The following is a 25669-nucleotide window of genomic DNA, read 5'->3' on the forward strand; positions in this document are numbered from 1 at the left end:
ATATATAAGGATGGCTGATGTTACTATTTTTATCATATTCTATATAATTAGAGTTTTGTTTTCGTTTGTCTTAGATTGTTCAATTTTTTTGTTAATTTTGGTATTTTATATATTTTTTACTGCATATAAATTCTAATTATTTATATATTTTAAAGTATTTTTTAGTTAAATATATGGTTGGATTAATTGACCGGTTGATTTGACTAGTCATTTTATGTGACCTAAGACTAGATCGAGTCACTTTCCGATTCTAATTTGATAACTATCGTTTACTGTTAGATCGGACTGACTCCAATGTGAAGTGCTTTGGCTTCCTACAACCATTGCCGTGTCTTTAAATGGTGTTATACTGTCGTAATTAATTATTAAAAATATACCTATAAGTCAATTAAAAAAAAATCTAATTATTAGCTCAGATCCGAGTGGGGCTGACTCGGATTAAGGTGTCCCGATTGTGTTCCGAATCGGAACACCTTAAAGCTGTTCCGAATCGGACCCGACTCGTCGATCGGAAAACCAAAAGCCCAGATTTGTGTCTTTACGGGTCCGGGTTGGCCTGTTCTTGAACCGGAAACCAGGTTGACCCGTTAATCTTATCCGACCCGTTTTCATTGGCCTAAACAGGGACGAAGCCGCTTGCCCTTTTACTGCCAAACGGTCAGGGTTTAGGGTTCTTTTCACCCTCGTCGATTCTTTGTTTTCGCTGCTCCCGAATCCGTTCTCTATTCCTCGCTTTCCCGGTCCTCTCTTCGCGCTCCTGCCTGAGACGGGATCGATCAACCACCGCGGCACTCCTTTCTGCTCTCTTCCTCGGACCATTCCCACGATCCTCATCTCGTCGCATCGTGGCATCTCTCTGATCCTCTGATTCTCGTTAAATCTTCTTTGCACACCATTGCCGACTAATGGCAGCGAGAAATTTAGGTGGCCATGAGTTTTTATACATGGGTGTGCTGTCGGTGATCGTTTGAGCTTGTTGGTATGGAAGGGGAGGGTGATTCACAGGTCATTAAGCCGATTAATAAGGCGGTGGTTCATAGAATTTGTTCGGGGCAAGTGATCTTGGACCTCTCGTCTGCTGTGAAGGAGTTGGTCGAGAATAGCTTAGATGCTTGTGCAAGCAGTATTGAGATAAATCTGAAGGAATATGGCGAGGAGTACTTCAAAGTTATTGACAATGGTTGTGGTATCTCCCCTCAAAATTTTCAGGTACTTGGTGACATCTGGATTTATCAAATGATTTCTGATGCATAAATCATAATGTATGTTAACAGACTATAATCTTTTGGTTTCTTCATGAACTTATTTCTTTTCCTGTTCATACTTACGTCATTGTAGTTTTACATTGCTAGTCGTGTACATGTAGTGACAATTGTTATAGGTCAACTGAAACGTTAATCAACTTGCTTGCTATATCAGGATATTTCTTTTTGTTCTCTTTTTCTTTTTGGGTGTATGTGTTTGTGTATATACTATATAGTCAGCAGCTTGGATTTTTAGCTGTGTGAGAAGGTGTACAGGGCTCTATCACATAGGATAAGGACCTTTATTGTAACAAACAAGACCTTTTTTAACAACAAGGTTTAGTCAAAGTATAGCTAGATGGAGCTCACACACAGCTGAGATCATGATTCTAAATTCTACATTTGTCCAATAAAGAGCCTACTAAAATTTGCTGGATGATCATGGTACATTCTTTATTTATAAATTGGTCCTTCTTCCTCGTACAGAAGAAAAGACTTCACTGCCTGAGGTTTTCACATGGCAAATCTTTTATGGTGACAGAGGTGTTAGTCTCCAGATGAAAGCTAAAATTTGCTTAAGATTTTTATTAATTTGATACAAGAACTACTAGTCAGCCAGGCGAAAACTGGAGCACATATTTGAATCACTAGATACTGTAACTATCAGTATTTCCTGGTGGAACAATGAGAGGAAAGTACTCCTAAAGGCAATTAGGAGTTGCTTTTTCATATTTTATGATGGCTGTGATCCTTTTTATCTATTCACCATTCAACTTCTGCTCAATTTCCCTCTTGCAGCTTATGTTCTTTGACATTGAAATAATTGCCATGTTAGGTGCTGTTAAAAGTTGTTATTATTTTTATAACAGCCCAATTAAGTTTCTTTCTTCTTTTTTTCCTTTAGTGTTCTTTAATATTATATTTCACTCTGTTCTATCCATTAGAAATAACACATTAGTTTTTGTTGCATTCCCAATAGTGATTATCATCATGGTTTGGGGCATGTGGATGGAAGGATATATCTTTTACTTTTTTGTTTTTTACTTTTTGCTAAGAAATGACACTTTCTTTAATTTCTGCAGGCCCTTGCCCTAAAGCATCATACATCTAAGATATCAGAATTTTCTGATCTTCACTCCCTGAGAACTTTTGGCTTTAGAGGGGAAGCACTGAGCTCCCTTTGTACCTTGGGGAATTTGATTATTGAAACAAGAACAAAAAATGAACCACTTGGTACACATTTAATCTTTGATCATTATGGTTTAGTGACAGCTGAAAAGAAGATTGCACGACAGGTTGGAACCACTGTGACCGTTGAGAAGTTATTCTCCACTTTGCCAGTGCGAAGTAAGGAATTCAGTCGGAATATACGACGAGAATACGGAAAGCTTGTTTCTTTATTGAATGTGAGATAGCCTTTCTATGTCTATTTTCATTTGGCAGATAGTTTTTTAATTTTTCACTTCATCTGAAGTATCAAAACATGATCCTGCATATTCACAAGAAAATTTTGTATGTGAAGTTAAGGTCCAAGGATCTTCATGGTTTTCTCACATAACATAAATTTTATTCCTCTCCTTAATGGTGCATTCATTGCTTTTTTTTAGCATTTGATTAGTTCCCATTAAAGTGTCCTATATGGTATTTGATAGTTCTGATTGCTGATGCTTTCAGCATTCAATCAGTTTCCTCCTTTTAATGTTTTAAATGATAATGATGATAAACTGCCTTTCTCTTATCGCAGGCATATGCCCTAATCGCTAAGGGTGTTCGATTGCTTTGCACAAATACAACTGGAAAAAATTCGAAGTCCATGGTACTGAAAACTCAAGGAAGCAGTTCATTGAAAGATAATATCATAACTGTATTTGGTCTAAGTACCTTGCAGTGCTTAGAGCCACTGAATTTATGTGTATCAGAGGGTTGCAAAGTTGAAGGCTTTCTTTCTAAGTCTCGATATGGTAGTGGTCGTAATTTAGGAGATAGGCAATATTTTTATGTAAATGGCAGACCTGTAGATATGCCAAAGGTTGGTAAACTTGTAAATGAATTGTATAGATATTCAAATTCCAAACAGTTTCCCATCGCAATCTTGAACTTTATCATACCAACCACATCGTATGATGTCAATGTTACTCCTGATAAGCGGAAAATTTTCTTTTCTGATGAGGGTGGCCTTATGCTCTCCCTGAGGGCAGAGGTTGAGAAGATATACTGTCCTCATCACTGCAGTTATACTGTTAATATGATTGAAAAGCCTGAGAAAGAAGCACATACATCGCAAGTGGTTGCTTCAGAGGACAAAAATCCTTTATCAGCATCCAAGGAATTATCTCCTGAAGATGGTGTGGGCAGTCAAGTATTTTTTAAAGACAATTCTCCAAAGATGCTGCAAGTTAAAGAGTTAGATGAGGAAAAAGGAATTTTCCTTAATGAAAAAAACTCTATGCCAGAAAAAGTGAATACTAGTTTATGTGAAATGAAGGATTCTGGAAGTCCTTCCGCCCATGCCCATCAATTTCAGCACTCAAGTGACTTTCATGAGCCAAAGATCGATGAGATGGCAATAAATCATTTTAGACTAGAAAGGAATAATAATTCTACTCGTTCAAATCTTGTTCAGTCTTCTCTTACAAATTTTGTTTCTCCAAACAAGAGGAAACATGAGAATTGTTGCAAAGTATTGTCTGAAGCACCTGTATTGAGACATGAAACACCTTCCTGTCAAGTCAGGAAAACCAGTTCAGCTATGCGGACTTCAGTCTCAGAATCCCATCAGTATGTTCCAGAAGATGATTCACCTGGAGCCAATACAATAGAGTTGCTAGAATGCCAAGTACCACCTGATGTCTCTAATAAAGAGGAAATCTCCTTTTCCGGCGAACGTGATTTTCATGATAGAGGATCTCATGAGGTATGCTAAAATTTTCTGAAGTTCTTAAACTATTATCTAAGTATTGTACATAATTCTTCACATTCTAATCTTCTCCATCAAGACTTGCTTCGATACTCAAAACAATAGACGACCAATTTGCTTCTACCTCTTAATTTTAGTATTCCCGCTAAGTTGTGATTGTATAAATTACCATCAGGAGTAAATTTATGTGGTTAACATATTTACTGAAGCACAATTGATATCAGACTAGTGATTCTTTGTTTAATTTATGGTGCTTTAATTTAAATAAGGTGTGGAGTTTGATATCAATGAATGCCTTTGTGATCGGCACTTCTACATGTAGAGCATTAATAGAAGTGGAGTCTGATACCAACTCTTTGATATGCAGAAGAGCATTAGTCATGCTGAGCACATGAATGGTGGCTGGACAGCTCATAGATAGCTTACCACAGCAGAAAAAAGAGAAATTCATATTAATGTTAATACCTTATCACCAAATATTGTGATTGTCACTCAATCAAGAGTTATCATGCAGAATTAAGATAAAGGATCATAATGATCAGAGAGATGTCAGTTTTACTCTTATGCTGTTTTTTGTATATCATTTATGCCTGGATTACTCAATGCTACATAGCGGTGAAGACTGCAAGTAGCAATTTATCTAACTATAAGCTTTTTGGTACAAGAGCATAAATTGACATAGTGAAGTAAGATGGCTGATCATATTAAGGTTTCATCGATGGCCCTCCCTTTCTTGTGCCTATCCTACATTGAGATTGACATCATCACCTTTGCCCATCTTAAAAGGAAACCACTAGATGAAGGGCTTCTTTGTCTGAGGCCTTTAAATTAGAACTGACACTAGGCTAATCAAAGTTTGATTGGTAGCTAATATATTGGTCTGAGTTCTGTCGATTTACGATCTGGTTCTTCATATTGGTTGGTAGCTAATATATATCCTTTTTGGAGAATATCTATATCTCTGATCCAATCTATCAATGGAAGAGGGAGAGGAAGAGAAAGTGCGTCACTTCTAATGGCAACACCAACTGATGGTAGTTAAGGATTTTACAAAACAATCATAAAATGAAAATGGTCATCTTAAGAGAAAACCTAAACCAAAGGGATTGCATATATGGATCTAGTGTCTCACTTGATAGCTGTGTGAAGTTTCTGGTTCAGGTCTATGGTAGCATGGAGTCATGAAGGCAGGGATTCAGGCATTTTAGTGGGTGGGAGTGCTGGAGTTGAGGGTAGTGTTTGTGGTTCTAGCAATGGTATCATGATGGGACTTTAGTTGGTGCAACCTATGGTGGGAAAGCTGGAGGGATGAGGTGCTCCATTCTGTGGACCTCCAACCTGCTACCACGAGAAAAGAGAAGAGAGAGGGAGAGATGGAGAGAGAAGACTAAGTTTAGGAGAATGATAACATGAATGATAATGAGAAGGGCTAACAATGATAGCTTGTCAGTGGAGATGGTAGAGCTAGCGAAATTTTGGAAGAGAATAGTGGCGCTGATCTGAAGATGGACTAGGCACACGAGAAGTACTGACAAGGGGGGTGATAGTGGCTAGAGTTTATTCCTCTTCCTTGGTATATATATTTTATTTTTAATGTATATGTACATAAATGTTATACAGTTTTGGATTGAGTCATTGCCAGATTAATTGAACCCAATATCCTATTCATTATGGAATGTATTGATAGATGGATTGCTGATTGTTGTGCCAAATCATTAAACTGATTTATTGCATGAAGGAAGGTTTGCAATTTCATGTATCGGTACTATACTGTTCAGGGTCAGACTGGTACCGTACTTTTGTCTTTATTGATGACAATTGGCACACCAGCATGTATTAAGTTTTGAAAAAACTTAAAACAACTGAAAAATAAAAAAATTGTCGTACACGGCCTATATCGCCATATACCAGGGTGCTACTGACCTTGTACTGGGTCTTCGAGGGTGGTACATGTCCTATACCATCTGGTACGGGTCTGGTATTGGCGTACAACCTGGTTTGCCTTGGTCCGTAATCTGTATATTGATAACCTGTTGGACTGATTGGAACTGTATCTTGAGGTATTGCAAACCTTGGCAACAAGTGAGTTCTGAACCAGTGATGACTTTGCTCTAACAAGTGTAGTCTACCTTTGATTAGTTTTTTTAATTCATAAGTACCTTTATTTGATTTGATTGCGCTTTATTTGTTTCCTCTAGAATCTAGAGGACAGAATTTTCTTTTAATCTTTATGTTCTTGCTCCTCTGTTAGTTATATCTTCTAAATTTGTCTTCTGTCAAGTTGGTGATGCTACTTATCATAAGTTGTATAACGAATTTGTTCTTGCAGTCAGATTCAGAAATGCAGGATGTGCCTATATCACCTGCTGATGCTACAGTATGTTCTGATGAAGATTTAAAAGTGAAGTCAGAAAATATATCAAGCTTACCACCATCATCTGAATCACATGATGAAAAATATGATACTATAAAACCTTGTTCTACTTCAAAAGGTTACACTGTTTTGCAATTCAGGATGGATGATCTTAGAAGGAAGACACAGTTGAAATTTATGAAATTGCATTCTAGCAAACAGTCCGATGACAGAAGTCACAGAACAAAGATGGGAAGGTTTTGACTATATCACTTTCGACAAAGTAATTTTACTTTCATTCCTTAACAAGACATAATATCCATGTTGGATTTGCCTATCTCAGCTGCTATACTGCTGCAACACTTGAAAATTCTCAACCAGAAAACAATGAGGGAAAAGCAGAATCTTTGGCTGCAGCTACTAGCGAGTTGAATAGATTGTTCAAAAAAGAATATTTTGGGCAAATGCAGGTAATCAGATGTAGTTCATTTCCAATTACTTTGAACATTCATTATGAGCTCATGTTGGTATTCCACCAAGTCAACCAATGCTAATTGTGTGCCTATGTAATGGATGCTTACTCAATTACTTAGACATGCCAATCAAGTTTTGGTTGGGATTTGGAAAAATGTCTTTGTGACCTTTGATGTGAATTTTGGTTGAGAGGCATGGATTGTTGTTCTAACCATTTTAACTGAGTTGTTTGGAATTTTGGAAATATGGTCCAATGGCATACAAAAGCATTACAGTTTCATACGCCATCAAAACTCGTGCATAATGCTTGCTCAGTATGATATAATAGGAGCAGCTACAAACATTTACAACTGTCAAATTACTTTTTTGGCTAGAATGATGCAATGTTCTTTTCTTGATTTTTTTGGCATAATAGGTGATTGTAACTAAGATTCAAATCAAATAATCAAGAAATGAAAGGATAGTGTTTTTCCTATATTATATGTGAGTAATGTGATGCCATGTTCTTTTCTCGATGTTATGATTTCATGGCTATAGGTGAAACGTGCGGAGGTGTGAACCTTCAGAGGTCATCCTTGAATGAGTCTGGTAGTTGCCTTTTTTCCTACTATTGTTTCTCTCTCTCTCTCTCTCTCTCTCTCTCTCTCTCTCTCTATTATCAAATAAATTAAAAATTCTTTCCCTCCATTGTGAAGTTGTGCTACGTAACTAACTCAATCCTCAAGTTTGGCATAGTGTGAACTTGTACTTTCACCATTGAAATCGTTTTTCTACAAATTAAGTATGCTTAGATCGAGTATATTTCCTTATTCCCTTTTGATCCTTATTTCCCTTGGGCTCGAATCTAGTACCCGTATAAGTTGTCCTATGTCATGTAGACATCCCTTGTGATTTATGTTGATTCTGGATAATCCAGTATATTTTCTTTCAATGCTTAAATTTCGGTTTATCTATCAGTGGAGTTAATTCATTGTGCTCATTGTCACTGCTACCGCTTGAGGTGATTACCTCAATTTTACTAACTTGTGGTTTTGCTGCAAGTCATTATCAACCAGTACGATTGCATATAGGTCTGCCATGTTTGGGCTTAGCTAGTGCCACGTCCAGCCCAAAGCTTGGACAGGACTTCTTTGTTCATCCATATTTATAATTAGTTAGAGATTGATATGCATAATCTGATCTAGTGCTCTCATCTATTTCACCTGTACCATGAGATCTTCAAACATCATATGACCGAATATATTAGATGAAATTACAACATCAATATTGATGTGTAAATAAGCTGAACATGAAGAATTGGCTCTCTTGTTTGTGTTTGATGTTTAAACAAACTTATGGTTGTTTGTAATTGGCTTGAGCTTGATAGTGTGTGCTTTTTGAACAATTCTAGTTCAAACTGAACATGAGCTCAAGTTGGTCGCTAGCACTACTGTGTTTGACAGCCCTATTTAGACCAGAGAAAGAGAGGGACAAAAGAGGGCCAGAGGATGGTGATGGAAGAATTTGGTGGGTAGAGCTAAAATGACACATCAAGGGATGGTAAGGGCTTTTATATTTTTGAAGAGGAGATATGGGGGAGAATATATGGTAAAAGGTTTTTACATGACAACTAATTATATAGCTTACGATCAAATCTAGTATATCAAAATCTAATGACTAGTAGGAGAAAATTCATTGGAACTCTACCTAACAACACTTGATAATATATTATATAATTATATTACTCCTTTTACTTAAGCCCTTATCTATCCAAACATAATGAACGAAGTCATATTTTAGCTTGACTTGTTTGGGTTAACAACTAAATTCCTGTTGAGCTTCATCCAACATTATCTGAACAAGCAGATTCCAAACAGGAGCTCGAGTTCGAGCTGTTCACAAACCAATCTGAATATCTTTGGTAGACTCCTTAATCCCTAATGTCACAAAACATAATTTTAGGTTTCTAGTATGCTTTGTATTTCTTTTGAGACTTGATGTTTTGTCTTTGAATCATTAAGCCATCATGTATTGTATTTCATTAAGTTATTATGGATTGCAGTTGTCTGACTGATTTATTAATTATTTTGTACCAATTTGTTATATAATCCTTATGGTCATGATCATTAATATAGTCCTAGATATATATGATCATTATTTATGTGGCCCTAGATATGTCATTAGATATGGCCACGATAGATACTGTAGACAATACATTATATTCAAAAATCAAAACCATCAGAAACCAAAGAAAATCGAAAATGAGTATTTTTTTTATTGGTCCAGGCATCGCATCCAGCGCACTTGGACCAACAATCCAACTGGGCACAGAAACACTTGGTATGATATAGTATTAGCATAGTTTGGTGTAGATCAAGGATTATCGTACCGCCCGAAATGGTATGAAATGGGTGATACGTATTGGTCTGGATGTGGACCAATACGCAGACCAACCTCATTTGGAGTGGTCCGGTCCAACTCATGAAAAATAAGAAACCTAAAATAGCAATGGGACCCATCCAACTTAGCATTAAAAAAACCTAAAATAGAAATTTTCACAAGCCCTCTTCTCTGTTGTCGCCGCCGTTGCTGCCAATGTTGCCGCTTTGCAATGCTGCTACCAACGCTGCTGTTGCCGTGCTCTTTCTTCTTCCTAGGTACACTCTCTCCTCTTCTCCTCTTCTTCCTTCTTATTCTTCTTTCTCCTCCACTACTTTCTGTTCTTCCTCCTCTTTCTCCACCCGCCTTTCCTCTTCTCTTTCCTTTTCTTCCTCTCTGAAATGTCAATACATACCAGTGTGCTGAAACGTGGTACATGGTTACTGATTGATATACCGGTCTGACCAGATCACTGAAACAGGTCAGGTACCTGAAACAACTGTAGATATTGGCCCAAGATGGGACTGTTACTACTTACTAGTCTGGTATCCAATATGCCCTTGAATTGATCACAAGTTGATTCCATAAGTTATTATTGTGAATATTATAACCCAAGCATATAAAACTTGGATTTCATTGTTGATAAAGCATTGGACTTTGTATTTAATATCATCAAATCTTCCTTAACCTGTCACGCATATACTATGTTTATCTTGTTCTTTAGTTATTTCAGGTACTTTAGCTTTGTCATTTTAATATGTGATCTAAGATTACCTTTCTGAACATTAATTATATACTATCATACTTTAGATAGTTAAGTTATTTAATGGATCTTTGTACATTTTCAATATCTGTTCATGATTTAGGTCATTGGGCAGTTCAATCTTGGGTTCATTATTGGAAAGATAGAACAAGACTTGTTTATTATAGACCAGGTAAGCATCTCTTTCTTAAAGTTTACAATATCCTCAATTCTCATTTTTGTTTATGTGAAGTTTCTGTGAAATGGTTTTTTTTTCCTTGAGTTTAACTCTTGGCTATACCATTTATTATTTGACCATCAATTTACAAAGTAGAATGTCATTTAACACTTTACTGTGTTTCTCTATTTGCAGCATGCTGCAGATGAAAAATATAATTTTGAACGACTCTCACAATCAACCATCTTGAACTTACAGCCCCTACTTAAGTAAGGAATTTTCATTTCATTTTCTGAGAACCTATGAACTTAGCTGTTTTGAAAATTTTAAGTTGCTTGTAGAAATCACTAGTGTGCAAAGACACTTTTTTTTTTGGTATCACCTCTAATCAAACATGCTGAAGTTCACAACCATCCTTGGTCATCTGGCCTACTAAACCATCCATTTTCTTGCAAACTTCCAGAGATGAACATGATATCCATGAAAATCTGAACCCTGTATTACAATCCTGAGCCAAACACTAACTTATTTCCTTTTTTTGTTCGATTCACTTGTTGCATTTTGAGCTTTGCTAAGTTCCATTCTAATGTCACATATGTTGATGCAAATTCTTACAACATTCTAAGTGTTGCTGGTGTATCTTATGCCAATCCATGTTTGCCACAGGAAATTTTGTTGGAGATTTGGCATATCCCCTACAAAAATACTTGCTAGTGGCACCTTTCAGGAAGAAATAAAAGATTTAGTTTTTCTTACAAATTCCTCTTTAGTTTGGCTACTGGTGGATATGCCCCTTAAATGTATCAATTCACACATGCCAGTAATCAGATTTATTTTTCTAGTGCCCTTGTTGTCAAAGTCAATCCATGGATGTTTACTATAGTTAATTCTGAGCTCTTTTCAACCTATGGACCTAAACTATAAGTGAACCTTTTTATCCCTCATTTTAAGGCGGTAATCATTTACAATGCATGCTGAACTTTGGGGAGTATTACTTCAATCTACCTACCTTATCCTTCTTCCTCACCTTCACTTGAAGAGAATCTTATCGGGTATCAATTTACACTAATATATGATGAGTGATGCTTTTTGACATTGTCAGAAGCCCTTAACCTCAAGGATACTAGCTCAAATAAATTCAGCTCTTGATAAAATATAAGCAAATTCATACTTTGGAGGAGCATATATGCAATTAGTGAATTTTGAAGGGGATACAAGGCAAGTACTTAAAAAGAAATAGGACAGATAAAGAAGGAAATATAAATAAAAGAAAGCTCATATGATTGTGGGGTTTCCTCTCCAATGTCCAGTTGTACCACATACAGTCTACATAAATTTCTGATGAGATTGGCAGGATTGTTTGTCTGTATGGTGTGAATAACAAATATGTATCCAAGCTCTAAAGATTTGTTAGCTTATCTAGGGATCTATAAGTTTTGTTAAGTTGCACCAAATATGTTCATATAAAATTCCTTATCCTCTTTATTAAAAAAAGTATTAAGAACTTAACTGAAAAGATGATGCTAAACATAATATCAATAAAGGTGTACTGATGCAACATGGGTGTTTAGGTTGCTATTCTCTTATCTGAATGTTTAGTTCCATTGATGCTTGGCCTTATGTGACAAAATGTAAGTTGATGTCTTTTCACTCATCTATCATGAAAATCAAGTTCCTAACTAGTTCATTAAGTTTTTAGTCAAGTAAACTATTTGGCTTCTAAGCTTTCTGAGAACGAGAAGGTTGGAACTTGAAACTTTTAGAAGGGATAAGGCAGTAAAAAGCAAGGTTATAAAATTTGGGACATAGGGTGTTGTGCAGATATGGTGTGTAAGGATGCTATCATCATACATGGTAAGTGCCGTTTAACATGGAACCATACCAGCCAAGATTGGTCCCTGCCAAAAGAACATAATATTTGTGTGCCCACCAACATGGAATTGTGCTATCCTACATAGGCTCCCTGCCAGTATAACACAATACTGGCATGTCCTTCACATGGCACAATCCCAACATACTGTTCCAACATTGATGATGCTTAAATATATGATTTAAAGTATCTATGTATTACTTACTTTTACCTCAAGTGAACAACAGATTTGTGAAAAGGATTATAGAAGTGAAGTCAGCTGAAAGCTAATGGATTCACTGTTTCAGATTTATTTGGCAAGGTTAAAGACTTGCTGCCTTTTAACACAAATAGAAAAGGAGAAGCCAAGATATAGATTAAGAATGGGAAGAACTTGTTCAGAGTTTACAGTTTTATGGCTGATGTCAATTGTTGTTACTTCATGAAGAAATAAACAATGAAGAAAAGTTGCAGAATATGATAACAGAACTAGACAAGTAAAATGATATGGAATGTTCAGCTTTGGATTTGTTCAGATTACAAATGGGAAGATATAGATTAAGAATGGGAAGATATAAATTAAGAATGGGAAGAACTTGTTCAGAGTTTCCTGTTTTATGGCTGATGTCAATTGTTGTTACTTCATGAAGAAATAAACCATGAAGAAAAGTTGCAGAATATGAAAACAGAACTGGAGACGTAAAATGATATGGAAAGTTCAGCTTCATTGTTAATCTTCTTTTTTTATGAAAGCTTCATCATTAATCTTCTTCATCCAGAATGCAGATCTGGGAGCAACACATGAAGTTGTTCTTTAGGACACAAATGTCATCAGTTGTGGGATTCTTAATTTATTTATTGGCAGAAACCTAATTTGTTGCGGATTCTATTAAATATATAGTAGTTGTACTGTTGTAGTAATCTTTCAACAATGAATGTTTATTTAAAATATTTTTTATGCTTATATTCTGTGATCTTCTATCCATCTTTAAAATCTATACTACTTTCCTTCTTTATTGAGTTGTATCAAACATATAGAGAACAACAAGAAAAGAGCAAGGTCTTCAATTTCGAATAATACTGCCTGCAATCGGGCAGTAGGGGTTGTTTTTGCCCCGAACGATGACCGAGGGAGAAGAAAGAAAGGAAAGGGTGGTATTAAGTGAGGGAAGAAAGAAAAGGGAGAAGAAGAGGAAAACCTAGAGATCGGCGCTGCTCTCCCTCCTCGTCTGTCGGCGACTTCTCTCGGCGCGGGGAGAAGGATCCATGATCGCGGGAAGAAGAGAGGTGACGTCGTGGGCAAAAAAGAGGAGACGTCGCCTCGACAAAAATGATTTTTTTTTTTGCTTATATATATATATATATATAAAGGCAACATCGCCTCGTTTTTCTGCGATGCCGCCCCGCGTAGGGAGAAGAGAGGTGACGTCGCAGAAAAAATTATATATATATATATATATATATATATATATATAGCTTTCTGCCTGCTTGGGGAGAAGGTTTCTTCTCCCCATGCGCCAAAAAGGGCGATGAGGCTGTCGGTTTTTTTTATATATACTTTTATATATACCAAGCGATATACCAAATTGTACCGCTCGGTATACAGTATCGTACCGTACCGAGCGAGTCTCGAAATTCTGGTACGGTACGAAATTTCAATCCTTAGAAATGAGAGAACCTAAATTTAGTTTTTGTAACCTCAAATTTCAATCATCATGTATTCCTACCTGTTATGGTAATTGTGTTGGTTTATGATGTCAGATCTAGCATTGCGTGGAAAATGTTTATTAGAAAAAGAAAGTTCTACTAAGAAATTGACTGGACATATTTTGAAGGGTGGAAACTTAACTAGAGAACCACCCATTATCTTTTAAATTGGCATTGTATTAATAATGATAGTAAAAGCTGCTTATTCTTACAGATTAAAACCAAAGCTAAAGGAACTTGAGAAATTTCAGATTTTGTCAACTTGCAAACTTGATCATTGCTATGAATTTGACATTCTAACTTCTGATCAATTCTGATGATGTACACAGTGTCCAATGTCACTATTTGCCTGGCCATTCTGGATTGATGTTAACTTACTCTTGTACTACGTGCTTAATCTATGAAATCATTCAATATTATGTGGTCATGACTTGCACTAGTGTTTTCTGTTTCCTGGTTTTATTATTATCTTTTTTTCTTCAATTAACATCTTACCATGAATGTTGCTTTTCCTTTTTTTCTTATTAATAAGAATCTGGTTTTTGACATCTCCATACTTTTTGTACTATATCATTTCTACGTTCAGGCCAATGAGGTTGGAATTATCACCGGAGGAGGAAGTTGTAGCTTCCATGAATATGCAAATAATTAGGTATCTAACTTTTAGTCTTTTACAATACTATTCTATACACAAATTGATTACTTCAAAAGTAATTATCTATCATAATATGTAAAGTATCTCTTCTTGGAATTTTTGTCCTATCTTAATTTCTAGTTTGTTTATAGAAAAATTTTGAAGATATAGTAGTAATAAGGCCCATTCTGAAAGGCATTGGGATGAACTTGAAATAAAGTCACAATGTTTTATCAGCTAATGGATAGCTAACTAATGCTTAATAAGTTTTCCATGATAATTTGCTTTAAGGTCCTAATTTTTCCTGGAAATTGAATGCTATTGCAGAAGATTGATGGCCACTTCAACTTAAAATTTTAGGAAAGTAGTGAAGGGGTTCTAGTTAGTCTGTTTTCAATCTCTACAGATGAGTACTTTCAAGCAAGGATTGAAATATCGTACCATATCGGAGTTTCAACATTCACTCGGTACGGTACGGTATTATATATCGAGCGATATACCGTTCGGTATACTGTTCGATATATATATATATATATAATTCGATGACGTCGCCTCTCTCGTCTTCCCAGGTGGGTCGACGTTGTCGAGGCGACATCACAGAAAAATGAGGCGATGTTGCCTCGGCAATGCCACACATATATATATATATATATATATATATATATATATATATATATATATATATATATATATATATATATATATATATATATATATATATATATATATATATATATATATATAATACCACTCAATAGCTAGCGGTTCGTGTACCGGTCTATTGACGGACCTACCGCCCGGTACGAGCGGTATTATTCGAAATTGTAATCCTTGATTTAAAGGCCAGTTATGTGTAGCACAGAACATTGTCTAACTATAGTTTGTTTCAGGGTGAGACAAGGCCATTGCAGTGATTATAATAGGCGCTCGGGCGAGGCGAGAGCGCCTCGCTTCATTTCCAGGTGGCGTGCTTCAAAGAGGCGTCGCTTGGGCGCTCGCCCGAGCCTAGGCGCCGGGCGCTTCGGGCGAGCGCCTGGGTTAAACCAGGCGATCGAACCAGATTTTTAGGTATGGTTGGTCTCTAGTGCTTTTAATTGGTTCAATCGAAAAAACTAAATCATCGATATCAGGCTCCCTCTCGCGGTTTTCCCAACCCCAGCACTCGCGATTTTGTCGCCGAGATTTCTTCTCCGCCGTCGCTGCTCTCTGCTGCCTCTGCCACTGGCGCTGCTTGCCGCTGATGTTGTCGCTCGCCGTTACTGTCGCCACTCCCGTTGTCGCTCGCAGCTCCCGCTCCCACTCCCACTGTCGCTCCCGCTGCCGTCGCCGCTTGCCGCTCCCGCTCCAGCCATCGCTGTCGCCTGCTACCGCTGCCGTTGCCTCAGCAGCCTTGGTCTTCTCACACTTTTCTCACTATACTATTAACAGTATACTGTTAACTATATACTAATACTAGTATTTTTATTTATTAGATTAATAATATATTATTTTGATTTTAATACTATTAATTTTTATTTATTTAAAATTATTTTTAGGTTTCAGAATAAATGGCAAGTGTACAGAGCAACTCAATAGATTTGATGTAAAATTTTATTGTTTTGATTTTTGAGATTTTTTATTAATGTGACATTGTGATTTTGTACTCGATCTTCTTAATTTAATAATAATTTTTTATTTAAATAATTATATTTATTAATTATATTATATATTGTTATATTTTATCGTCTCGCTTCGCTCGGGCGAGCGCTTCGAGCGTTTTTGGACATTGACGCCTTTTGGCGCCTAGCGCTTTTTAAATCACTGGGTCATTGATGAGGTAACTCATTGAGCCCATGAATGGGGGTTGGTACTAGCCAGGTGTCTGGATCAAAGGAATTTGGCATGGTAATTGAGGGATGAGGGAGGTTGGAGTAGGACATCAAGAACAATTTATGTATGTGGCAAGGGATTCAGTTTAGATAGCTTTATAGGCATCCATGAAATTATGTCTTTTGTTCATGAAAAAATATTGAAAAAGTTCTTTAAGTTTCTATAATGTACAATTGGATTTTGTTGAAAGATTCTTGGAGAGGAGGGTTTTTTGAAAACTGATCCTAACTTAATTTGCTGTTCACATAAATGGGAAGGTTAGAGAGGTTTCAGCAGTATTAGGAATATAAAAGACAAATTGTAGGGAATATCAAAGATAAGATCATGATCTCTCTTGGCAACCTTTTTAGACTGATTTATCTTCTATTCTCTCTCTAAGTTCCTGGGTCTCCTTCAAGACCTTGTGCCACAGGGTGTTACCTGTCACATTGATTTGATCAAATGCTTTGGATTCTGTTGGTTTGGTCACGTGAAATTGTTCAATCTATACCTGGCCTGTTAGTTAACTGGGTTAGGAAAGTTCAAGTTCAGCTGCACTCTAATTGTTCTGATACATGTTCTGGTCAATCTATGGTTTTACTTTTATAAAATTCCTGATAGTTCTTCATATTAAAGTATTTGCAGTGATTTTCCAATTGTCACTATAAAACATGTTTATGAATCAAAATATGGTTATCAAACACAATCATATAGATGTGTCCACCAAATAATATCCTGTCACAAAAAATTAAATTCCAATATAGTCGGCATCAAGAATGAAATTCTTAGCTTATTCAAGTTACTTGAATTGCTGGGTTTCAGCTTAGGATCCAATGTCTGGATCATCTTATTGGGAATTGTGCCTTTATTCCATTAGCAACAAGAAAATTTTTAACTCAAGCTTCTAATTTTTATTGCACTCTTTGCATTGTGATAGTAGCTTTGGTATGTGTTGTTTGGACTTCTAACACTTTTCTGTGCCTTGTGTTAGAAAGAATGGTTTTACCTTGATAGAGGACATGCATGCATCACCTGGTCATCGATTCTTACTAAAAGCTGTACCATTTAGTAGAAACATCATTTTTGGAGCTGAAGGTACTCGTGCTTGTACATCTAGATTGATTTCTATCTTATGCTAGTTATCTTTGAGAGTCTTATAACTGAATCATTTTCTGGTATAATATCATTTCTTTTCCTATTTTCTGACCCAGATGTCAAGGAGCTTATTTCTATTCTTTCTGATAATCAAGGTGAGTGTGGAGTAATGGGATGTTACAAAATGGACACTTCTGATTCTGTCTGTCCATCAAGAGTCCGTGCTATGTTGGCTTCACGGGCTTGTCGAACATCTGTAATGATTGGTGATCCATTGACAAAAAGTGAGATGCAGAAGGTAATTGATGAAACTTTTGCAAAAAAACATGTTCAGTTGTCTTTATAGCTCATTTTGTTGTAATCTTGTATTCTTGTGGAAGTTCAACATGGAATTGACCTTGGTGGAGGTCGGAAATCTCACAAAATTGCATGTAGTTGGAAAACATAATATAGCAAATTTTGATTGTGTGGAGCTTTTAGCATGATTTCCATTTTTTGCTGAATAAATCATAGATTGCATTTTATGTTGTGGATTTAGTGGTTCCATAAAAGTTGCTTTTGCCTGCCTTTACAGCATCAAAATATTGCAGGTCTTTTGCGTCATTGTGCATTTATATATGCATGTTCACACGTGCCTCTTTGTGTTCCTTGATGTTTCTTCTTTTATAGATGATGTTCTGAGGATCTTCTATGTCACTTTGGTGTAATAAGCACATATAAGTTCTTTAACGTGTTCTTGTTAGTTGTATGCTTCGGATTTGGTCTTATTGTTGTTTTCATTTATGTTTTGGTAATTTTATCAGCATGGTTTCTGGTCCCTCAGAGATTCATGGTACACAATGTATTCTAATGGTCTAATCCTATCATTTTAGATCTGGTAAAATATAGACTCATAAGTTCCTGATGATTCTAGCATTTCAGTATGGCATCCATAACTGTGGTAGCAAACAAAACTAAAATTTTATCTTCATTAGACTATAATCAACTTGTTTTGTGTAATTGTATTTCCTTAGAAGTGCAGTTAGCATTCATTTGTTGAACCCTTGGGATAAGGTAATTTATTCGAGATCAGTATATTTCATTTCTTGTTTTCAGGACAATCTCATGTTCATGAAGTAAGTTAACAACAAACACGTGAGAGATTTCTAGAAAATTATTACCCTTGTTCTTTGTTTTTGAGCTTGAGGATTTGCCTCTTGGCATGGACTTCAGCCCTTATTTTGATTAACCCTTTAGATGAAAAGTAAAAATTCATTTTTGTTTCTTTGCATGATCAGAAACATTCTAGGAATTTCTGCTCATGTCAAATATGTGAGGGATTTCTAGAAAATTATATTCTTGGTAGCAAATATGTAAAAGAACAGCAAACCTAGAGCACAAGGCTCCCTGTCTATCTGGAGTCTGGGAATGATCACACTCAGTGTGAATTGAATCTTGGTTACCCAGGTTTGGCAAAGGTGCAAATTTATCATTGTACTGAGGCTCACTCTCGGTAGCATATGTAGAAGCTTAATTTAAGATAACTAAAAGGTCAATGTGTCCTGAGATTCAAATTGCTGGAGAAAGGATTTAAATCTCAGTCCAATATTGATTTTAGCAACTATAACATACCGGTATGCTTGGCAGTATAGTTTCTCCTATCGCCCGATAGGAAAAATATTAAAAATGAATATTGACTGTTACCTATTTTTATGATATGAGATGGTGATGGTCCTTGGTTGGACCAATAAATAGTATTTCTGGTCCAACCGGTATTATCTTACTTCAAATGCAGGTGCATGTGATGCTTTAGGCTTTAACAAATGAGTAAATTTTTTGATATCATTTGCTTGATCATTTGTTCTTAGGTTTTCTTACAGAACCATTTTCATATTAATGCTATTATGTGTAAAAAGATTACTTCTTTTGTAAGATTACAGAACCATTTTCATATTAATGCGTATTATGCTTAAAAAGATTACTTTGTTTCCCTTGAAAATGTTTAACCTTGATTTTAGAATCTCAGAAATGTAAGTGATTAGGATTTGAGTCACAGAAACAACTCCAGTTATAGATGTAATGGACGTGAGTTACCCTCCTGAAGATGTATATTGGTGGGAGTTTTGTCATGATATGGCATAAATTATCTCTACATCCACATGATAATTGGCAGGATTCAGCAGGTGTTCTGAAACATACTTCTGCTCATGCACTTTCCATTTTTTCCCTTCTCAATATATTTTATTTTCATGCCTGATTATGCAATTGGCTGTGCCTGACTCATCATTAGCATTCCCATATCTCTGTTGATTAAATTTTGGCTTTATCTAGTCCACAACTTTGACATTTGCTTGAGGGGTGCTAATGTCTAAATGTTCTTTTGCTGATTGCCATTAGATACTACGGAATTTGGCGGATCTTAATTCACCTTGGAATTGTCCACATGGTAGGCCAACAATGCGGCATCTGGCAGACTTGGCTGCTATTGGCTATGTAAGGTGTGAATACTATGTTCTTATTTGAAAATTGATTTTTTTAATAATTGTTAATAACCTTTTCTTTCATTTATTGGTTCAGTGTTATTTATGTCACATTAAACTTGCTAATACTGAAAAGTTTCATAAACAATATTACCTTCTCTGAACATGAATGCAAGATGATCTATATGTTGCTATTTCGACCACCAAAAATTTAAAACAAATGTGTGTTTGTTCTATAAAACATAGTTTCATAAACTATGTTTCCTTGTTATGTTCAACCTTTTCTTTGCACTCTCTTAATATTATTGTTGGAGAACTTGCTTTCAGTAATGGAATCTGTGATCCCTAAAGCAGCAGCTCGTCATGCTGGCGCTGCCTTTCCCATCATTAACTTGGAAGATTTCATTTTCAGGTTGAAAAGAAATGATGTTGAGTCAATCATTTAACTACACTCTTACCACATCAACGCCGGTGATCCTTCTTTCCTTTCTTCCCCCGTGTTCATATTGGCTGTCTTATTTCACCAGTACTGCTTATTAGCCTATTATTCACGTGATAGTACTCTAATGGTAGCTGTGCCACAGAATGTGCCTGGGCGTCTACGTCTGTCTCACTCAACGGGGACTAATGATGGAAGCATTGCATCCTCCCCAAGGATTTGAAGTACGTCATTGAGTGGCATTTGCTTTTATCAATATTTTGGATGATACAACCAGGTTTTTTTTGGCCATTTTGATAGCTGGCTTGCTGCCAAATCAATAGTCTTGCAGATCCTGTGATCAGATATGGGCGGTCTTAAGGTTTTTTTCTTGGCTCTGAGATCCAAGTTAACGAGGCACCCCAACAAGTACATTTATAGAATCTGAAGGTGTATACTCTCCTGGCTTGTATCACCAGCATCCGACAACATCAGAATTGTAACTTATATATTTATATCCTGCTTGAACAAGATTAATTCCCATCATCCTGAATGATTGCAAGAGGCCATTTAGCAGGTCTTTGTAGTTACAACTTCTATTCTCGTAATATCAATTTTTTCTCTCACTGAGATTTGAGCCGGTAGGTAACCCTTTAAATGTTATGCTCAGTCATCAGTTGAACTAAAAGCTGAGCATTTGCAGCAACAGTAGTCACTATATTCTGTTGTGCATAAATTACAGACAACCCACCTTTGCGCTAGTGTTAACCATTGATAGTTCCCGTTAGATGAGAAATGGACGTACAAAATGATATAATAATTAGTATAAATCTATGATCTTTGTTACATAATGGCTGTTATATCATTTAAGTCGTTATATTAATATATAACGCGACGGGAACATGGCGTGCCTTTATTTTATACTAGGAGACAAAAGGGAACTTATTAACCGGTTCACGTTGTGCAACCAAAGGCAAACCGATGACCGCAAGGCCGGCCGGCCCGAATCGGGGCTAGTGGTTCTATTTAACTGTTTCGTCGGTTCGTGTTTGTTCGCCGACTCGTGTTTCCATTCATCGACCTTTGTCGCTCCTGTCGTTCGCGAGAGCGGCGCCATGGCGGGGGATGACGACCCTTCTTGCTTTGCGAGAGGGATGGCAAATGGTGCGTTTCTCCTCTTCTCTCGATTCGGTTCGGTTCTTTGCCCTATACGTTCTTCATTTGTAGCATTTTTTCCCATTCCATGCTATGGAGTTCGATGCTTGAGTCCTTTTCTGAGTGAATCATTTGGTCAAAGACGTGGCATCTTCGAGGAGAAATCGTTCTGCTCGTTGATCAGTAGCTTCATCTTAAAGTCGATCTTTCTCTATTCTGCCAAAACGAATTTACACTCTGGAAACAGTGAGATTGGATATAATGGGATTGGTTGCTGATAATGCGGGCGATGTCCGGTGAATGAGACGGATCTAGGTGCAAGATGCATCTCAACAAAACAAAAGGGTAAGGATTCTGGCCTCAGCTTGTGATCGAAATCTATTATGGTGGATCACCCTGATACTTATCTTTGTTCCTTTGCTGGTTTTGAGAAGATGCTAATGGGATTGGTCGCTAGTTGCCCCTAAACTTTCCCTCAAATGGCCATGAGATCCTCGTACTTTTCAAGTTCTGCAGATTTACTCAAATTTGTGCTCGTCACTTTTGAAGACTTCCTTTTGAAGTATATTATAGTAAGAAAGAGGTTTGACTATGTGTGTGATTTTTGAATCTTAGCCATGCGTTAATCTCTCACAAATACAATCTGGGTGGCCTTGAACGTAGACGTTGAAGAAGTAGCCTAACAAGAGTATATTGTCTAAACTGGAAAAAAAAAGGGTCTATTTCTTGATATCAGGGAAAAGAACATATTCATGTTAAGATTACTCACACTATTTCTTGATTTTAGAAAAGAAAATATTATGTTATTCACACTATTTCTTGATGGAAACATTCATGTTAAGATGACTCCCACTTAGCAACTGTTATCTTACTCGTACAATGAATTTCCTTAGTGCATATATTCTTCACCATAGGTCTTGATTGTAGCTAAAATTTATCGAACTATTTTCTTCTGGTATGATGCAAAATTAGCCAAATCAGACATTTATGTGCTCCTATAGGCTTTCTCTCTAAGCTTTGCATATAAGTGGTGCTTTTGGTGAAAATTCCTGTCTTGGGAATTTTTGCTAAGCATACAAGGAGAGAAACCTTTGGTCGAAGCACATATCTCTGATGATAACAGCGAGATTGGTTACCTGCTGACCGGATATTTTCTGTACTTTTTCCCCGAGTCAAGAAGCAAAGGGCCATTTCCTTTTCAAGGGATTTATGAGAGAGAGCTTCATCTCTGCTCAGTTGAATTCGGACAAGTGGTCTTTGCATGATCAATAGGCTTATTATGGTTATAGTTTCTTCTTTCCTGAGGTAGCTTTATCAGTCATCTCACATGTGCATTTTGTTGTTTTGCAGATTTTGAACCAGTTTGAGTGGTTTTTGACCATTTTGTTGTTGTTTTAACTTTTAAGTGATCGACATGGTTTCTAGAATCAATCGTCTTATTTCTTCTATAAACGAACTTTATTATTACAAATCCTTGATTCAAATCTTATCCACCATGAGCGTGAGCTTTTCCAGCCAACTGAGTAGTCCAAGGGGTTTTCACTAAATTCATGGAAAAGTCTCAAACTGTGTGTTAAATATATACAATTGAACTATCACATACATAATGAGTAGATATCAATTCTTTTTAGATGTAATATAGAAGAGACTAAAGAAAGATTGACAGTTGAGTGGTTTTTGACCATTTTGTTGTTGTTTTAACTTTTAAGTGATCGACATGGTTTCTAGAATCAATCATTTTATTTCTTCAATAAACGAACTTTATTATTGCAAATCCTTGATTCAAATCTTATCGACCATGAGCATGAGCTTGTCCAACCAACTGAGTAGTCCAAGTGGCTTTCATTAAATTCATGGAGAAGTCCCAAACAGTGTGTTAACTATATACAATTGAACTATCACATTCATAATGAGTAGATATCAATTCTTTTTAGATGTAATATAGAAGAGACTAAAGAAAGATTGACAGTTGAGTGGTTTTTGACCATTTTGTTGTTGTTTTAACTTTTAAGTGATCGACATGGTTTCTAGAATCAATCATTTTATTTCTTCAATAAACGAACTTTATTATTGCAAATCCTTGATTCAAATCTTATCGACCATGAGCATGAGCTTGTCCAACCAACTGAGTAGTCCAAGTGGTTTTCATTAAATTCATGGAGAAGTCCCAAACAGTGTGTTAACTATATACAATTGAACTATCACATTCATAATGAGTAGATATCAATTCTTTTTAGATGTAATATAGAAGAGACTAAAGAAAGATTGACATTTGAGTGGTTTTTGACCATTTTGTTGTTGTTTTAACTTTTAACTGATCGACATGGTTTCTAGAATCAATCATTTTATTTCTTCAATAAACGAACATTATTATTGCAAATCCTTGATTTAAATCTTATCCACCATGAGCGTGAGCTTGTCCAGCCAACTGAGTAGTCCAAGGGGTTTTCATTAAATTCATGGAGAAGTCCCAAACAGTGTGTTAACTGTATACAATTGAACTATCACATACATAATGAGTAGATATCAATTTTTTTTAGATGTAATATAGAAGAGACTAAAGAAAGATTAACAGTTGAGTCGTTTTTGACCATTTTGTTGTTGTTTTAACTTTTAAGTGATCGACATGGTTTCTAAAATCAATCATTTTATTTCTTCAATAAATGAACTTTATTATTGCAAATCTTTGATTTAAATCTTATCCACCATGAGCGTGAGCTTGTCCAACCAACTGAGTAGTCCAAGGCGTTTTCGTTAAATTCATGGAGAAGTCCCAAACAGTGTGTTAACTATATACAATTGAACTATCACATACATAATGAGTAGATATTATTTCTTTTTAGATGTAATATAGAAGAGACTAAGGCAAAGATTAGCATGTGATTATTTTTATTTATTCCTATTGAAAAAATGATGTATGACAGAACTACAGTTTTCAGGAGACGTACATAAGCAAATTTATGATGGATAAATATGTAAGTGTCAAGCTTATGGGGTATTACAGATGGCAAGAATGCTGTGAAGGCATCCATTTGTGATTGTATCAATATTGATTCTGGTGTAAATATATGTATCAAGTTAATCGAGTGCCACTGTTCTTTTGCTTCCTCAAAATGATTTTATTTACTTTCATTAAATGTCAGATGAGATATTGTTGGTGTAAATTTTAATCAAATGGTTCACTTATGTTGTTTCTATATAAGTGGGGGCTTTGTGTACCTTGTCTATATCTATCAGTCTCTTTTTTCTCTTTGCCTTCTATCTGGAAGGAGAACAATAGGGAAGATATCCAAAAACACTAACATGAAAGTTGCATAGAAGATTCTGTATATTTTATGGTACTTTCTTTTGGTTGATATCAAGGGACAATTGGTGTAAGGAGTTGATGACCACCAAATTTTACACTGCATTGAGATGGAAGGTGCTGCACTTTCTTATGTAGTTAACAGTCTTTAAATGATTCGTGATTGAAGCAGCGATTCCCACTAGTAAAGACCTGTATTCCATCAAATATCATTTCTGTCCCTTGAGACAACTGTTGGGTTTTCACAGTGTTTATAGCACTAATAAAAATCATGTTATTTTTATTAGTGAAACATTGAAGGTCTTTTTCTTTTGCCTCGTGATGATGCCATGGCTGTCTTTGTCTTGCATTGCGTTTAATGAGATATTGATGCTGTATTGAGCCGTGTTGAGTAATTGCACCTTCCAATTTTCTATGCAATTAGTTTACTTATCCTTTCTTTCTTTTGTTTCCTTTATATCTTTCCTCCTCTGTTTTGTGTGTTCCCCGTTGCAGATCTGGTGGTTCCTGGGCTCACCAAATGGCCACCTTCTCAAGGTCCATCAGCAACTTTCTTCCTATGGGGTTCGTAGCTACTCGCTACGATTATCCTTTGTTTATCTTTGCTGAGAAAATAAATAAAAATAAGGGAGGGAAGAACCGAAGAACACAAAATCTGTCACTTTTCTCAGGAAATCAAAAAAGAAAGTCGAAAGAAGATGGAATGCAACTATATAACACAGAACAAGATACTATAATTGATTGAAATATAAGTGCGAGGGGTGGGGGGCCATGGAGGGCTGCTGGTCTTGGAAAGGGTGGGCCTGTGATTCCTCGGATACCACACACTTCCACCGTAGCAAAATAAGCTTTTTCTTTGGTGGAAACCATGTGTTGGTGGAAACCATGTGGGTTGTCACCTCATTATTTGTTTTGGGAGTCCAATCAAAGCATC

At 36.2% G+C, this 25669-nt stretch overlaps 1 protein-coding gene and 1 long non-coding RNA gene across 7 annotated transcripts; both read left to right on the forward strand.

Moving 5' to 3' along the window:
* Nucleotides 1-654: 654 nt before the first annotated feature.
* Nucleotides 655-20902, forward strand: LOC135586072 (DNA mismatch repair protein PMS1-like). 6 transcript variants are annotated; one of them, XR_010514333.1, is made up of 14 exons: nucleotides 655-1209; nucleotides 2327-2650; nucleotides 2989-4158; nucleotides 6491-6771; nucleotides 6858-6984; nucleotides 10213-10281; nucleotides 10462-10535; nucleotides 14409-14474; nucleotides 17296-17399; nucleotides 17516-17697; nucleotides 19776-19876; nucleotides 20271-20329; nucleotides 20443-20521; nucleotides 20621-20678. XR_010514333.1 is itself a non-coding variant. In XM_065187879.1 (13 exons), the coding sequence occupies exons 1-12, from the start codon at nucleotides 982-984 to the stop codon at nucleotides 20302-20304; spliced, it is 2760 nt and encodes a 919-aa protein (XP_065043951.1). In that variant the 5' UTR covers nucleotides 655-981; the 3' UTR covers nucleotides 20305-20329; nucleotides 20443-20902. The 6 variants fall into 6 exon arrangements, 3 of the variants coding, with proteins under 3 accessions (XP_065043951.1, XP_065043950.1, XP_065043953.1); XR_010514332.1 differs by having other exon boundaries at nucleotides 20598-20650; XM_065187879.1 differs by having other exon boundaries at nucleotides 20443-20902.
* Nucleotides 20903-21344: 442 nt separating this feature from the next.
* Nucleotides 21345-22032, forward strand: LOC108953066 (uncharacterized). The gene is made up of 2 exons (XR_001978459.2): nucleotides 21345-21776; nucleotides 21866-22032. It is a non-coding gene; the product is annotated as an uncharacterized LOC108953066 (long non-coding RNA).
* Nucleotides 22033-25669: the final 3637 nt, after the last annotated feature.

This window comes from Musa acuminata, chromosome BXJ1-6 (assembly GCF_036884655.1).
Source record: "Musa acuminata AAA Group cultivar baxijiao chromosome BXJ1-6, Cavendish_Baxijiao_AAA, whole genome shotgun sequence".
In the NCBI taxonomy this organism is placed as follows: Eukaryota; Viridiplantae; Streptophyta; class Magnoliopsida; order Zingiberales; family Musaceae; genus Musa; species Musa acuminata.